General features: G+C 50.6%; 1 protein-coding gene across 5 annotated transcripts; it reads right to left on the bottom strand.

Annotated features, from left to right (window-relative positions):
* Positions 1 to 3,509: 3,509 nt before the first annotated feature.
* fid (class I SAM-dependent methyltransferase fire dancer) lies at positions 3,510 to 15,135 on the bottom strand. Of its 5 annotated transcripts, none has more exons than XM_025304651.1 (7): positions 14,572 to 15,135; positions 10,554 to 11,377; positions 10,256 to 10,359; positions 9,979 to 10,170; positions 9,633 to 9,778; positions 9,295 to 9,421; positions 3,510 to 8,804 (listed from the first exon to the last, which is right to left on the bottom strand). In XM_025304651.1, the coding sequence occupies exons 2-7, from the start codon at positions 10,720 to 10,722 to the stop codon at positions 5,196 to 5,198; spliced, it is 4,347 nt and encodes a 1,448-aa protein (XP_025160436.1). In that variant the 5' UTR covers positions 10,723 to 11,377; positions 14,572 to 15,135; the 3' UTR covers positions 3,510 to 5,195. The 5 variants fall into 5 exon arrangements, with proteins under 5 accessions (XP_025160436.1, XP_019699944.1, XP_025160439.1 ...); XM_019844385.2 differs by having other exon boundaries at positions 10,554 to 10,770; XM_025304654.1 differs by having other exon boundaries at positions 10,554 to 10,770; positions 13,792 to 14,718.
* Positions 15,136 to 15,758: the final 623 nt, after the last annotated feature.

Here is a 15,758-nt window from a genome sequence, read left to right as displayed (position 1 = left end):
ATTGCACCAACTAACGCGAAGTCACGGCCGAACTTGGACTTGCAATTGAATAGAATTTCCTTCGGAAAATTATGCTTCAACTTGTGGCCTTAACACCGGCGTATTTACAACGAAGTACTTTGGTTCTTACTTCAGTTATCAATGGATAATAACAATAACTTGCCATAAAATATTGAAATAGTTTCTTATCGTCAACATAAAACGCGTTCCGATATTCACTGCACTAAAAATCTATTCATCTCACGTATACTCCTAGTCTCAATAAGTGGCGGCTCTATTGAAAAATTTCCATTTAAAATTTAAAACCTAAAATAAAATTTCCGAAAAATTTCCTATTTAGGACCTCAATTATTTGATATATCTAAATTAAGATATCGTATGAAAAATAGAAAAGCTTTTAGAATTTATTATTTATGAATTTAGAATATTATTATCAATTAGAATATTATTATCAATTAGAATATTATTATTTGCTTTTTCATACGATACGTCAATTAAAATAATGAGGCAGAGCAGAAAATCCTAATGACATCAAAATGACGAGAAAATGACCGAATCATGATGAAAAAATTAGCTTTCATCATGTTGATGTCATTATGATTTTCTGTTCTGCCTGGATATTATACGAAATAATTAAACTCTCAATGAAAATTTTTCAGCAGGAATTGAATTTCGGAATGTATCCATAATGAAATTCTAACGTTTCGAGATATTTGTAGAATGCTGTTGTCACGTACACGATCTTGCACAGTATTGATCTTATCCTCGTGAGTACTTATCTATTCCACGTGAATATCACGCTTCCTTCCATTATCGACCATTAAAGCATGAGGTGCTAACCAGTACTTCATGTAGAATGTTGCCGGGTATTACTTTCTCTTTGTTGCAAAATAAAGTTATCTGATGTGCGACGAACTTGAAAAATCGGCTAATGTTATACGTTACAATAATTTAATGGATAACTTCTTATAGCTATCGGAAGTGCTGCCGTTTCTCACAGTTAATTGCGATTCAGGTGAAAATATAACGATTACGATAAAATTGCTGTTTACGGTTGTTGGATCAATTTCAGGTGATAATCCACCGAGAATTAACAGCGCATTTCTGCTCAATCTGTTTTTCAGAGTAACGAAAAGGTCGCTACTGAAATATTCCTAATGAGATCTAAAACGAGATTTCCGAAAAATTTCATGCTTATCTAAGTGGAAATTTTTCAGCAAGGGTGGGATCGGACAAGGAGAAGCAGGAGAAATCTATTAGAAATTTCTGATCCGAGATTGCCGCTTGACAACTATCTTCTGATGATTTTCTGTGCGTTTACGTCAGGAACACTTTATTTTACATATTTACACCTGTTTCGTGATCGCATCGCTCGCGTTGGTCTTTCTTTCGCTTTCTCACCCTCTCTTTCTCTCCCCCCTATCACGCATCAAGCACACATGCATGCATACACGCTTTTTCGCATATCTCCTTCGAATCGAATATAAATGAAAGTTTCATAAACTAGAAAAAGAAATCACATCGTCGACTATTAAACATGTTTATCAACTTAACAATTCACCGGAAACGTAACAGTAATTTGTTCCTCTCTGTCGAACGACCGAATCGTCCTTTAACCGGTAATCCTACCTTTGTTTCATTTATTTATTTGGTTTTCTTATTTCCATCCATTGCATATCATGCGCTGATACTAGGTAAAACGTGCAACTCTCGTGTTGCCGGAACATATAATAACGTCTGACATTTTAAACGTGTCAGTGTGATCTTGATTCTAATACAGAAATGACCGGATGTATACACGGTGAGGCGCCTGAAACAGGTTACCTGAATAATTTTGAAAATATGCAAGATAGACAAAAATGTTAAGAACAAAAATTGTAGGATTTCAAGTGACACATTACATAGCGATATTAGCATGACCTTAGACAGCGTCATCAAGGTTCCAGGAGGGTTACCTTGAATTTTTTAAACGGAAACCCTTATTTTTTATTATACCATTTTCTTCTACCAATTAATTTGAACAACTTTTATCTGAAACATTTTTTTTATTTGCCTCATATTTTTTGAGATATTTTAATAAGGGAAACTTGATAATCTTTTTCAATATTTGGCTTACGATATCTCACTAACTATTTTCCGGAAGAAAAAGTAGTACTAGATCTTTTTACTCTACGTGGTCTCAAGAATATGTTGTAACAATAGCGTTCTGGCTTTTGTTAACTTGATAATTTTTAAATTTCCAAAAGTCATCAAGTTAATCAAAGTTAGGGCGTTATTGTAACAGTATATTCTGGAGACCAAATAAAATAAAAGTCTCGTACCACTTTTTATTTCGATGAATAGTTACCGAGATATTGTAAACCAAATATTGAAAAGATAACTAAATTTTCCTTAAATATCTCGAAAAATATTAGGCAGATGAGAAAGTGTTTCGGACAAAAGTTGTTCAAATTAATCAGTTTAAATTAAACTCAAAAATTTGTTCAACTTAATTTGTAGAAGAAGAAAAAGATACAATAAAAAATAAGGATTTCCGTATAAAAAATTAAAAGTGATCTTCTTGTAATCTTGATAACGTTCAAGGTCATAATAGTATTGCTATCTGATGCGTCATCACTTGAAAATACTCAACTTTTATATATTTAACATTTTCTTCTATCTTGCATATTTTCAAAGTTATTCAGATAACCTGTTTCAACTGACTTACCCTGTATATTGTTATTTTTTATGTCTCTGAATTTTTTCTTGCGATTTACAGACATCTTGTAAGTCGTGTGCCGAGGCCATGGCGATTTGTTATTTCTCTTTCTTGTTATTCAGTCGCTGAATATATTCGTTTCTTGATGAGAAAAAGAATCGCATTCGATTTACCGGTTAAAGGGTGGCGATAAAAACTTACTGTCCAACTACGATCGCGAACGATTAATTTAGGTCATAAAAATAACGAAGCTTAGATTACACTTATGTTCTCTTTTTTCTATATGACGTGTGAGTATACGTATTGTAAATGGATGCTTGGATCCTTGGATCCTCAGTCACTGAATTCTTTATTGTACGAATTTGAAGATTCGGAGAGCATTAACGGCATTGTCTAGGATAACCTGCGTTTCTTTCAGGATCAAAGGAATCATATGTCTCAGGAGGAGTGGAGGGGTACAGCGGAAGGACTAAGTATGTTCTCGGGGATTTTAAAAGAAACACGGTTGCGGAGAAAGTGAAAGTCTCGAAAGATGTGAGCACTCAAGGTACGACGGCACTGGGTAATCCGAATTTTCAACGCAAGGAATTGAAGGAATTGAAAATCTTAGGGCAAAGAATCCAAGGATATAAGCATTCATTCTTCAGATCATGGGATCTTTGAATCCTTATATCCTAATATATATGTATCATGTTTGTATGCCGTGTGGACCTGTATGTGTGTGTGTGTGTGTGTGTTAGGATGTCCTTTACGCGCGCCAATAGTCGAATATAAACGTCTCATTTTCTTTATTTTTCCTTACTTTTATGTACTACATAGCCGATTCAACATGACTCGCCTGTGTATTATTAATATTAGTGTTCCAGGAATATAAAATATTTCTTCCGCATCTTTTTTTCTCGCGTCGCTTGTCTACCTACGTTTGTCGTCGTAATTTTATACCGCCGATATTTCTCTGAAGACGCAAGAGCGTCCGATTAAATATAACATCGATGTGGCGATTCAGGCATCGACGTCCGAATATTATCGCACGAGGGATTGTTACAGATAAGGGACATCCTAATATGTCTGGTATACACGTACGTGTGTGTGTGTGTGTGTGTGTGTGTGTGTGTGTGTGTGTGTGTGTGTGTGTGTGTATGTATACACTCTGGAAGTGGAATGTTCGCATTATCGAGGTATATCTACGTTCAAGCGTTCGGATATTGTCGGTTCCTCGAGAAGCTAGAAAACACGCCCCATAGCTGGAGCCAGTTGCTGTCTCTGAAGTTTTACGTCCTTAACGTACGTACATACGCCCGGATCGCATCGCCCGTCGAGAGAGGCGCAGACGTGCGCATTCTCAACAACTTTGTATTCCGTTTGCCGTCTGCCGCGTCGTTTTCTCGTCTTGGCGCGCCGTGCTCTCGAAGGGCCGTGCTTCCCGCAATCGTTGTTCCGAGAGATGTGCGAGTCCGATTAAGCGAGATGGACAGCCCTAAGTATCACTGAAGTGAAGATAGAGCTGTAGAAGGGACGAGCTCGCGCAAAATCAAGGATTGTTTGCCGTGATTAATAAGAATGAATGAAAAAGGTTTATCAATAGCAATTTACTCTACTAAACTGTTCCCTAATTTATTGTTGGATATGTCACGATATATATATATATATATATATATATATATTAAGTTCAAATCGTCGCTCGCGTTCGCACGATTCGTCTTTCGTTTCGTGCCGGAAATCGAGTCGTACCTCTGGATCATCACTTCAGTGGCGTCATGGGCGAAGAAGTCTCTTCTTACGATGAGACGAACGCAAGGAAGGAGAATGTCTTCGTATAACGAGCGCAAAGCGATATTTCAATAACGATTATAGATCGTCGCAGAGTTCGAGAACGGACCGTCGAGGAAGAGTCGACTTCCATGAGTTACTTTAGATCCTGCGTACTCGGATTATACTTTAGATCCTTGAGCCTTTCGATCCTTGGATTCTTGGACCTCTGATTTCTGAGATCCCTGGATTTCTCATATTCAGGCGGACTTGTGAGAGCCGTAAACTTCGTACCCTCTCGAAGCGACCCACTTTTCGCGCACTTGGCTCATCTACCAGTATATACGGTGTGTCCCAAAAAGAGGGATCAGAAACTTTTATCATGAAAGTAAGTGTCCTCCAAACGCCTCTCCGCAATTCCAAACCTAAATGGTGATCTATGAAAGTTCAAAATCCTGCAATTATACATAGTGTATAGTTTAGAGTTGCTTAGATCCATACACCACCCGTCCTCGGCTACCTCCGACCTCCTCCCGGCAGATCGGGCCTCCGTTTCCCGGCTCGAAAGTAACAATAAGCAAATGCAAATTTGTTTTCTTTTTTTTTTCTCACTTCAACAAAGTTGAACCTAATTGATCCCTTCGCCGACATCTCCTGTCGAGACACCCGGTACAACCGCGAAGACGGCGAACTGAGTCGCCTGATTGCGCGCGACGGCTCGTCCTCTACTCGATCCGCATATCCGAAGTCATATAGTCCAAACCTGCACTTTCTCCGCGACGACGCACCAGCTGGCGTGGTCGTAGTACGACGAGATGATATGCAGGTTCTCGACGTACTTGTTGATCAGCTGGTCGAGCTCGCCCTCCCGAAAGACGTGGTAATATTGGTGGTAGGTGATGGCGCCGCCACCGCGGTCGGACGGCAACGACTCCTGGGACGAGGCGTTGCTCAGGGTGTCGGTTGTCGTGACTAGACAATCCGCCGCGGCGGAGTTTCTCTTCGCCTCGCTCGAGATCTCGTCCAACGAGCGGCCGCGCTCCTGCAGCCTCCGTCGCGCCTCAGTCGCGCAGCGCGACGTGTTCTCCACGTTCGATACCAATGACACCGTGCTGCCGGTGAACAATCTCGCCGTCGACTCCGCCTGACTGCCGTCGCTCAGGCTCGTCGTCGTGTTGTCCATCGAGTCGCCCACCTCGCTCGAGTCCATCGACAGCCCGCCCTGGGAACGCCACTTGCCCGCGACCGAGTTCTCGTTCTCCGCCGCGTCCTCGTAGTGGAACTCGCCCGTCTTCGACACCATCACAAAGTCCAGCACGTCGTCCGAGTTGCTGCGCAACAGCGGCGAGACGCTGCCGCCGTGACCTCGATCCTCGTGCCGTTGGCTGGTTTTAGCTTCTGATCCGGCTCGGAAGTTGGATCCCACGGGATTCCCAGGGTTGAGCTTGCGCCCGTTCACGGCGTCGACGGCCGACTTCTCCACGTCGGCCGCGAAGCCGCTGAATTCGGGATTCAGGCTGGACACGAGGTCGGATTTGGCTTTCGATTTGGCCTCGGACTCGAAGTTCAGTCTGAATATCTCGTCGTACTTGGAGCTGAAGCCGGTCTCGAGGTCAGCGTCGAGCTTGACTCCGTACTTGGACTCGGTGTCGAAGTCGTGTTTGAATTTACGATCGAGCTCGGACTCGAATGCCAGCTGTTGGTCGCAGTGAGAATTGGACTTGAATTGAGGACAATCCTCGACTCCGCTTTCAGGTTTCGACGACTTCAGTTCGGGCTGTTGGACCGCGTTGGCGAACTTGTCGTGGCCACTCTTGTCGTACGCCTCGTTGACGATCCACGTGGTGGTCTCCTTGGGCAAGCCGTTGCACTCCTCCCAGCACGTAGGATTATTGTCCGTGACGCCGAGCGCCGACGACGTGGTCGTCCTCGAGGCCTGACAGACGTTGAGGAAGTCGAACGACGAGTTTTGGCAGTACCGACTGATGTCTCGCATAAGCTCGCTGCTCGACTCGTCAGTGTAGCCGGCCAGGTCCACCGAGGCCGCCTTGCGATCTTGCTTCAGGTATGCTCGCGTCCGCACGCTCGACCTCGACCAGAACTCGCCGTCGTTGTCGCGCCGTTGCGCGACCTGCAGCAACTGCGACTCGATCTGCGTGTTGTGCTGCATCGCCGTCCCTACGGCGTCCTCCAACGAGCTCGCCACGTTGGCGGCGGCTTCCAAGAGCCTCATGGATTGCGAAGAGATGGTCCTGCCGGCCTCCGGAAGAACTGGCGACGCCGGACAGATCGCGTCGGTTTTCAGAATATCTCGGGGAGAGTCGCGCATCACTTCCACCTCCGCGACCGACGACGCGACGTCCTCCTCTGTGCTCCCACTGAACCGCGAAGCTACCGACGAGGTGTCGCACGTCGCCTCGTCCTCCAGGATCGCTGACGAGCACTCGTACGAGGGATTCGGAGGAGTCATCGAGTCGGTGAGCGTCGTCGCTGTTCCTAGGCTCGACGATTCGTCGTCGCGTGTACTTCCGGTTGCTTCTTTGTCCTTCTTCTCCGACACGAGCGCGTCCGAATTCTCGTTCGACTTGGAGGCCTCTTCCGAGCCCGTCTGCGCGTTCTTCTTCTCCTCGGCCTCCTTCCTCGCGATGTACCTCTCGTCCGACGTGACGCTGATCACCGAGCCGACGGACTCGGGCGACGAGACGCCGCTGGAATCGCTGTCCAGGTCGTCGGTCTCCGGATTGAAGAGCTCCAGCGACAACAACCTCGGCAGGATCCTCGTAACGGTCTCCAAGCGGCCGGAGGCTGCCGTAGAGGCGCGTCTGACGAGCGGGAAGGAGGGCCTGACACGCGTCGCGAAACCCGGTTTCTGTATCAGCAACTCCTTGATCTGGTTTAATCGGGCTTTCCGGTTCTCGTCCTCGTTGATCGGCTCGCGTCCTATTGCCTTGGTGACATCGTTGAAGACACGTATCAACGGCACGGTGTCCGATTCCTCCGCTCCCGCCGGCTCCGCTATCAGATGGAGTCCGCGAGACCCCGTCGACGTCTGCGAATTGCCAACGGGTACTTTGTCGTTGCAGGTAACGGTCGATGCGACGTGCTTGATCGCGTCGCTGAGGCGACTTGCACTCGAGACAGGTTGCTGCTGCTGCTGTTGTTGCTGTTGCTGCTGCTGCTGTTGCTGTTGTGGCTGCTGCTGTTGTTGCTTCAACAACGGCGACACACCGATCAGCTTAAACCTGGAGGACTGACTATCCGGAGGTTGTTTGACGCGCGGCGACGGCGGTGCTGACATTGTACCGAGCTGCAATGCTGCCGGTCGCGGTGAAAGCGGCACCTCGCTGACCGACGACGTGGCCACCGGGACGTCCTGCTTCGGCACGAAGATCACCGACGCAAAGCTATCTTCCGAGTCCACGCTGGTGTCGCTCTGCAGACTACTGTCCTTGGAAGAATCCGAGCCGTCCTCTCGCGAGAGACGGCGCTCGACACCCTCGATGCTGCGTTTCACCACAGTCACGGTAGGTGCTTGCGCCTTGTCCGGTGCCGGCTTCGGCTTCGCCGCCGCCGCTTCCGTCGTCTCGTTTTCGCCGGACTTCCAGCCTTGCAGCATCCGCACGAAGCCGTTCTTAATGGACATGCTGGATACCTTCTCGATGTTCGTGGTGGAGCGCTTGATCTTGCTGGTAAGTCCGTTCTTCAGCAGCTGGAAGCGCCGGCTGGCGTTGACCGGACTGATAGTCTCCTTGAACGCTTCGAACGTGCGCCACTTGCAGATGAGCTCCTCGTTCAGGGACGCCTGTTTCATGATATTTCGGCGCACCCGCTCCTTCTCTTCCAGCCGTTCCGCCGACATCAGCTCCTCGTTCATCGAGCTCTGTTTCAGCACGTTGCGCTTGCAAGTACGCATCTGCTGGCAAGGAAAGTCTGGAAGGTCTTTGATCAGGTTTTCAATGGCAGTGTCTTCAGGATTTTCCAAACCGGTTTCCTCCACGCACGACTTCTGCTTCACCAGCCGCGGCTTCGAGCCGCTCGAGGACGAGGAGACGGACCGTTCGTCCAGGATCAGCTCGGAGGTGGAGCAGAAGCCCGGTATGCTCGATCGGGAACGTATAAGGTCCAGCCGTTCGATCTCCAGGATGTCGCCCAGACTCTTGGACTTGATGCTCAAGGTGTCCGTGTGCTTATTGGTCATCAGTGTGTGGGTAGTCTCCACGCGACGCAGTTCGATCGGTAGCTCGTCCACGTCGGTCACGTCCTCGGGATCGTAGTGCCGTCGACTCTTGGTGCCGCTCTGCCAGCTTCCAGGGAACCATGCGCGACCGCCGCCTCCGCGTCTGCTTCTCGCCAATTTCTGAGAGGAACGGCGAGTGGAATGAATATCGCTGACGATGAGCAATGGTCAATAATAATAATAATAATAATAATAACAATAACAATAACAATAACAATAACAATAACAATAACAATAACAATAATAATAATAATAATAATAGAGGGTGGAAGAGCATCGCCGCCAACGCAGTCTCGAAATATAGCGATGGAAACGGGGAAATTCGATTCTTCCTCTGGGGCTGCCCTTTGTTCTCGGAACAAAACGGCGGCGGTGAGGTGAAAAACCACGCAACATTTGTCGAGCGCAGAAATTTAATTGAATGACCCTCGACATTTGATCGAATGACTCTGGATGACCAACAGCGAGAAGATAAGAACATCAATCGGCGCAAAAAGGCTTTGCGAAACTCCCATAGAGATCTTCCCGCTGGCTCTTTCCGACCGTTTGGACTTTAAAGTTCGTGTAACGGAAACAGACGATTTCTCCCTGTGTCTTTCGTCTTTCTTACCTGTAACGCTCGCCGGAAACAGCTATAACAGGTCTCGTTCGGGCTGGAGAGGCTGCTGGTGGATGGTGACAGGCTGAATATCGGATCGATCCAATAACTCTTGCTCTTACATTTTCGTTGGCTATTTCTGGAACGAGAGAAACCATGACGGCGCTGACCTACATACTGACGATACACACGGTCCGGGGGAAATGGCGGTAATTGTGCGCGAGAACAAACCCATTACAATAAATCTTTCACTTGGCCGTAAGTACTAGAGTATGTTATGACAATCGACGAGGATTGAAGAGCCAGCCGCGCTCTGTTAGCGCTTTCCACATCGGAAAAAGATGCCGCACCTTTTCGAGGATGATGTATACTTCTGAGCGGCGTCGTCATCTCGTTTCTCGTTACTGTTCGATACACTCGAGTGCCTCGTTCCGTCCGAAGCTGCGCTCATGCAATACGACTTGGGCCATGGCACTAAGACATCCTGCGATTCGAACTGCAAGTAAACAGCGATTCAATTACACCTTGTCTCACGTCGCGCGTTGTCGGGTTTTTCATTCAGTAATTCACGTATATATTTACGTGTGCGAAGCATGAATTAATTAATGAACGAACGTGCACGGACAGCTATCGGAGGAGGCTTTGAAAGCGAACAAGGCAATTGCGAGAGGGTACATTGGATCTCTTCTCCCTCACCTTTCTATGCTTTTGTTCCATAGCCCAGACCGATATAACGAGTCGACCTCCGATTCTGAGGACCCGCGCCAGCTCTTTCAATGCGTGTACCCTCCTTTCCGTCGTGGCGAAGTGGTGCACCACGGCGATCGACAGCACCGCATCGAAGCTCTCTTCCCGGAACGGTAGTGCCAAGTTATCGCATATCAGGACCTTATCGCAAATCGAATCCCGTGAGTGTTGGGCTTGAGTTCCTCGAATCGATTTAACGATAAGACACCCTCCAATTGATACGTACCTCGTTTTCCTTCTCGCGCGCGATATCCGTGAAACGCTTGCATCGGTCCACCCCTATTTTGAAGATGCTGTGATTTACGCTGAGATACTTCCCGTTGCCGCAACCTGAACGATACAGATACAGAACGTTACAGCGTGCGTGAAGTATGCGGAGCGCCAACTCCGCCGAGTATGCAACCCACGTGACGAGTTCCTCGCGAGAACTGCGCGTCGGCAGGCGCATTCGCGCGACTTTTAACAGAGAAGTACTTTGCAGTGGCACATCGCATGCAAGCAGAAGGAACATCTGTTCGACTGACCGATGTCACAGACGAGGGCACCCGGCTCGAGCTCTTGGAGAAACTGATATACTCGTGGCCAGTGTTTACTCTGCGTGGTCTTCTCGGCACATTGCTCGTATACTTCGTGAACGTAGGCTTGCTCTAAGGCCACCGAGCGAGCTGCATGCTCTCCGTCGCTCTCAGACATCCCTCTCGCTAAGGTAATCTACCCTCGTCCACATGTGCGCCCACGATGCTGCAATGCCAAGAAAATGCGTTTCGTCTCCGTAAGTCGCAAAGATCGACGGAAGCGTCGCTCGCCGAATCGCGAGATCGTTCGGCAAGTTTCAGGGTCTCGAACGATCCGACACAGTGCGGAAGACCTAGTGGAGGAGTTTCGGGGATTACAGAGACAGGTACGCGTGTATCCCACCGTCACCACCGTTCCTGGCGAACACCGCGAGACGTCAACGAGTGACACGACTTATTGATTTATTTCGTTCGTCTCTCCAGACTGCGGTGGCCTGTTGCGTCAGCAGCAGGACTCCCGAGCGACGTCAAGAACTTCCACGTGTCCTACGCTCGCGATCACGGTTGCCGCGCGGTGCGTCCGCTCACAGGCCGATCTCGCAGGGCGGCAAGCAGCCGCAGTAGAATATCTCCTGCAGCAGCCTGAGTATCAGCTTGTCGGCCCGCAGCTTCTCCGCGTTCTCCATGTTCACGCGATCGCGGTACCGCAAACGAGGCACCGTGTAAGCCCGGCACCATCGCAAGAACTCGCCGGTGTCCTCCGTGCGAATGAACGTCATGATCGCCCAGAGCGTGCAGAGATTCCGTGACTTCTTCCTGGTGTGCAGATAGAGCTGGCAGACATCCAGAAATGTCAAGAGATCGACCACGCTCCTTTCCATGGAGAACGCGCTCTTCGTCACCGGACACCGCTCTCACGAGGCGAATTCAACGAGCGACGCGCCGGCAGGCAGGCAGGCAGGCTGGCAGGCTGGCAGGATCACACGGCGGCGCTCGCAAAAGGTCGGCCGGTCGGGAATCAAAAATCGCGCGGCCGACGGACTACCGATCCTTAAATAGATCCTTTGGCGAACGTCACCGAGCGGAAAATCCGCCTGGCGCGCGAGGGCTGCTCTCGGCTCGCGCCACCGCCGCCGCCGCCGCCGTTGCCGCCGTCGTCGTCGTCGTCGTCACCGCCACCCCGCATTGTATACTGCTGGCGGACGCTGACGGAGGCAGATGGACCGACTTCAAAGAGCATCACGCCCCCTCTTTCTGCTTTCCCCCTTTTTACCACCCTCCCGCATGAGACTCGCTGTCTCCGTCGCGCGCGAGCGTCGCGAGCGAAAGGGGCGAATGTAATGTGTGTGCGTTGTCGTTGTAGTCGTCGTCGTCGTCGTCGTCGTCGTCGTCGTCGTCGTCGTCGTCGTTGTGTCGTCGTCGTCGTCGTCGTCGTCGTCGTCGTCGTCGTCGTCGTCGTCGTCGTCATTCGCCGATACGCGACTGCGCGGTGAATTTATTCGATATCTCCTTTCGCATAACTGGGTTAGCCTCGGTGCACTAGTTTAACTAATTTAAGGATGCCACCAGATGCCTCGTGCCAGCGCGACGGCTAATGTCAACCGTCGTCACTCCCCGCAAACGAGCGGACGAACGGCGATGGCTGGATGGAGATGGATGCGCGGACGGACGAGCGGGCGGACAGAGACAGACGGAGACGAGAGCGGACGTACGCCGACGTGATATCGACGCGCGCTGTTGCTCGCTTCCGAAGGATGCAACAGCGCAGTGGTGATTCACGGGTTGCAGTCGTCAGGCGCGAAAAGATGCTGGTTGCGAGGGTCTCTTCCTTTTCCCGAGGAAAAGGGACGCGGAGCTCTCTGTCTGTCGAACCGTTCGAGAGCCGCGGTCAATCGGTCGTTGCCGAGATCTGCGAGCCCTGAAATACATTCGCGTGACGAGGCGGTACATCTTTGACCTTTTTGCATTTCAGAAGACTTGGAACCGCGCTCGGGTCCTTCGGCTAAGAACGTTACACGGAACGCAACCATCTATTATACCCATCATCGCGTCTCCCGCTTGTCAATTGGTTTCGAGCGACTGGATTATCGCCCGGCCATTATGCGTCCGTGTTGCACATCACGCAGCAGGGGACAGTCGTCCGTATGTTACTAATGACAACGACTTATAAATAGAACGTGAAATGCATCCTACGCGAGTGCTTACGTCACGAAACATCGCGCGCCTGCCCAAGGACTAAGGGCCGACGCGGTTAGATTGACACGGCGAGGCATCGCGTAGGCGGATTCTTTAATTCCAATCGAACGAGAGAGCAGGGAGGGAGAAGATAGGTTATCGATATTATTCGGATTCGCGGATATGCAAACCTTATGAAACCCAACGTTCAGTATGTGTTCGATGCTGCAGGTGACTCTCGGCAGGCTGGAAGCTGCAGGCGAGAATCTGCACGTTCATCAGCCCCCCCCCCCCTCGTGCCGACGTGGGGCCAAGAGGAGAGAACCACTGTATCACCGCGGTTAGACTACGTACTACGTAACGGGTGGGTTGCAAGTGTGGTGGTTCGGATGGCGTGGGTGGTACGTAGAGCGACGGCAATATGCCAGCCGTGAGCGAGAGAGAGAGGCAGCCATGAATGAAAGTGCCGCATATCGATTTATCTGCGCCGCCCTACATACGAAATATGATAAATAGAGAGTGTGCCTCCCCGCCGCCGCGGTTCCGAACGATTTGTAATGGTACGTCTAATCGTCTGCCCCCTCCCCGTCCCCGGTCTTACCGCGCGCGCCTTACCACCTTTTTTCCCCCCGTTCCGATCTTAATTAAGTCCGCTTACGTCTTAATTGAGCGAGCGAGGCGAGGCAATTATTAGCTCACGTATCTGATACACGCGGTGATGCGATAGATATAAGGAGATTAGATCGCAGAAGTGTTACCTCAATGGTAACCACAATGGTGAGAAGAGACAGAGAAAGGTCTCTTCTCGATGGAGAAGACGATGGAATTAATCGTGAGAGTGACGCGGATCGCGAAATTGCTAAAGCGAGACTAAATGCGTTCGTATAAATGAGTAACCTAGGTAAATATTACGCGACCCGTTCAAACGACATTGTATTCAAAGTTCGACTATAAAAACTTGAAGTGTGTGTGTGTGTGTGTGTGTGTGTTTCTCTTGCTACAGTGCCTGATTATAAAACCAGTCGACCTCATCTACAGTTGGACCACTTCCTCCGCCTCTGAGCCGTCGTACCTTCAGAGTCTCGAGTACTTCAGCAGAGAACACTAGTAACAATCAGCAATTGTTCCCAGAGGTAAGGACGAGCTGCGAGGTCTTCGCCGGGCGAGCCAAGGTGGAAGATCTCGACGAGCGGACGGCGAATCTCGCGGCCGCACGTGTAATCGCGAATAACCCGCGGCTTATCGACTCCCGAGCGTAACGGCGGCATAAACGCGTCATCCTTCGAAACGATTCGATATGGCGGCATTATTCATTCATGCGAGCTGCCTCTACGTCAATGACTGCGAGACCGTTCGAGCCGTCACACGGCGATTTCACACTGGGAAGTGCGACCCGCGACTCCCAAGGCTCTCCGGATGAGGCCGGCGAAGAGCCTCGACTCGAATCAACGCATACAATAGTAACCTAACGATCGGAAGCGGACCGCGGCGAGAGGCGACGACGAGCGTAACCGTCGAGGCACGGCGATGCTGACGACGCTCTTCACGCGAGCATCGAGCCACACCGTGTCCGCCTTATCGCGCGAAACAGACTGCGCGTCTCTCTTCCAGCATTCCTAAATAAGCAAAATCAATCCCTCGACGAGGGAGAATCGCCTACGCAAATTCGCTCTCAGGCCGCCGCGCCGGCGAGATGGCGGCCGCCATGTCGCGCTGCTCGCGCGAGCTGCTTTTCGCGGGGGAAACGAACGAGCGACGGCGACGACGACGACGTCCGTCCGCGCCGCGACGGCCACCACGGCGGCATCTCGGCATTCCTCGGCGTTCGCCGTGGAAATTGACCGACACTCACCTGGGTCATGAGAGAGGCGGAATCTTCATGCTCGCGTTGAGACACGCTGTATCGGCGAGAATCTGCAGCAACGCGGAAGCGGCGACGGTGGTAGCGACGACGGCGACGGCCGCGGCGACGACGGCGACGGCGGCGGCGGCGACGACGACGGCGATGGCGACGACGACGACGACGACAACGTTGGGTAGTGCTTCTGCTGTTGCTGCTGCTGTTGTCGGCGGTCGCGCGGAATCAGCGTCACGCGGATGCTGGTGTTTCATCGCGCCGACGAGGAGAGGAGGGTTTCTTCCTTTCACATCGCCTCGCGTTGCCGATCCTCTCTCGCGTGCGCGCGCGCGCGCGCGCGCGTCTTCTTGCACCTCTTTCTTCCTCTCCCCTTCGCTCGCGTTCCTCTTCGCTCGGTATCCCCGCGACGAAAGGGTGTGTTACGCGCGCAATGGACGTGCGTTCCGAAGGAATCGAGCCGACCGACCCTCCAACAATGGCTGCGACTCCGCCGGGGTTGAAAGGAGCACGCGCGAGGCGAGGCGAGGCGAGGCGAGGCGAGGCGCAGCGGGGCGAGGCGAGGCGAGGCGACGCGACGCGACGCGACGCGACGCGACGCGACGCGACGCGGGCGTCGCCGTGACGCATTACGAACGTAAGAGGGAGGAAAGGGCGGCAGAGACAGATAGAGAGATGAAGAGAGAGCGAGAGAGTGTGTGTGGGTGTCGAGAGGTATGTTTCTCATGCGCTCGCTGCGGATGTGGGTGTGCTGAGAAAACGTGTGTGGTTTGACATCTATAGTGAATTTATAATAGCTTCGCGGCGTCTCTCCGCGAGCACACACGTCTGTAGTATCCTTGCGCGTCCTCGTGACGTGTTACAAACGTCAGGAGGGGTTGGAAGGAGCCAATGTGGAGGAGTGTGTGTCCCGCGTTGACACGTGCGTGTGTGTATACAGAGCTGTGTGGAGGCATCCGACGATATTCCTTAGCGGAAAAGAGCACACAAAAGATTTCCTTTAAACGACTGACCGGGAACACTCGTAATTGGCACGTTATAATTCGATCAAGCAGACGAATCAAATCGCTAGCTCGGCGGGAAGCATTGTTTCCATTGTTCATCAAGGCAACTCGTTATCGGACACCTTGTATGTACGAGAAAGGCATAGGCAGGAGGACGTGGGTTGATACGTTTATGTTCAC

Source organism: Harpegnathos saltator, unplaced genomic scaffold (assembly GCF_003227715.2).
Source record: "Harpegnathos saltator strain DR-91 unplaced genomic scaffold, Hsal_v8.6 scaffold63, whole genome shotgun sequence".
NCBI classification, from domain to species: domain Eukaryota; kingdom Metazoa; phylum Arthropoda; class Insecta; order Hymenoptera; family Formicidae; genus Harpegnathos; species Harpegnathos saltator.
The sequence above is the reverse complement of the archived record's forward strand: the minus strand, read 5'-3'. Positions and strand labels throughout refer to the sequence as shown.

What these genes read in the sequence shown, in the direction of transcription:
- fid (XM_025304651.1), bottom strand. Translation starts at nt 10,722, where the DNA reads ATGTCTGAGAGCGACGGAGAGCATGCAGCTCGCTCGGTGGCCTTAGAG. An exon ending in CGCGCGAGAAGGAAAACGAG is followed by an intron (nt 10,171 to 10,255) that starts GTACGTATCAAT and finishes ATTTGCGATAAG; the next exon opens with GTCCTGATATGCGATAACTT. An exon ending in TATACATCATCCTCGAAAAG is followed by an intron (nt 9,422 to 9,632) that starts GTGCGGCATCTT and finishes CTCTCGTTCCAG; the next exon opens with AAATAGCCAACGAAAATGTA.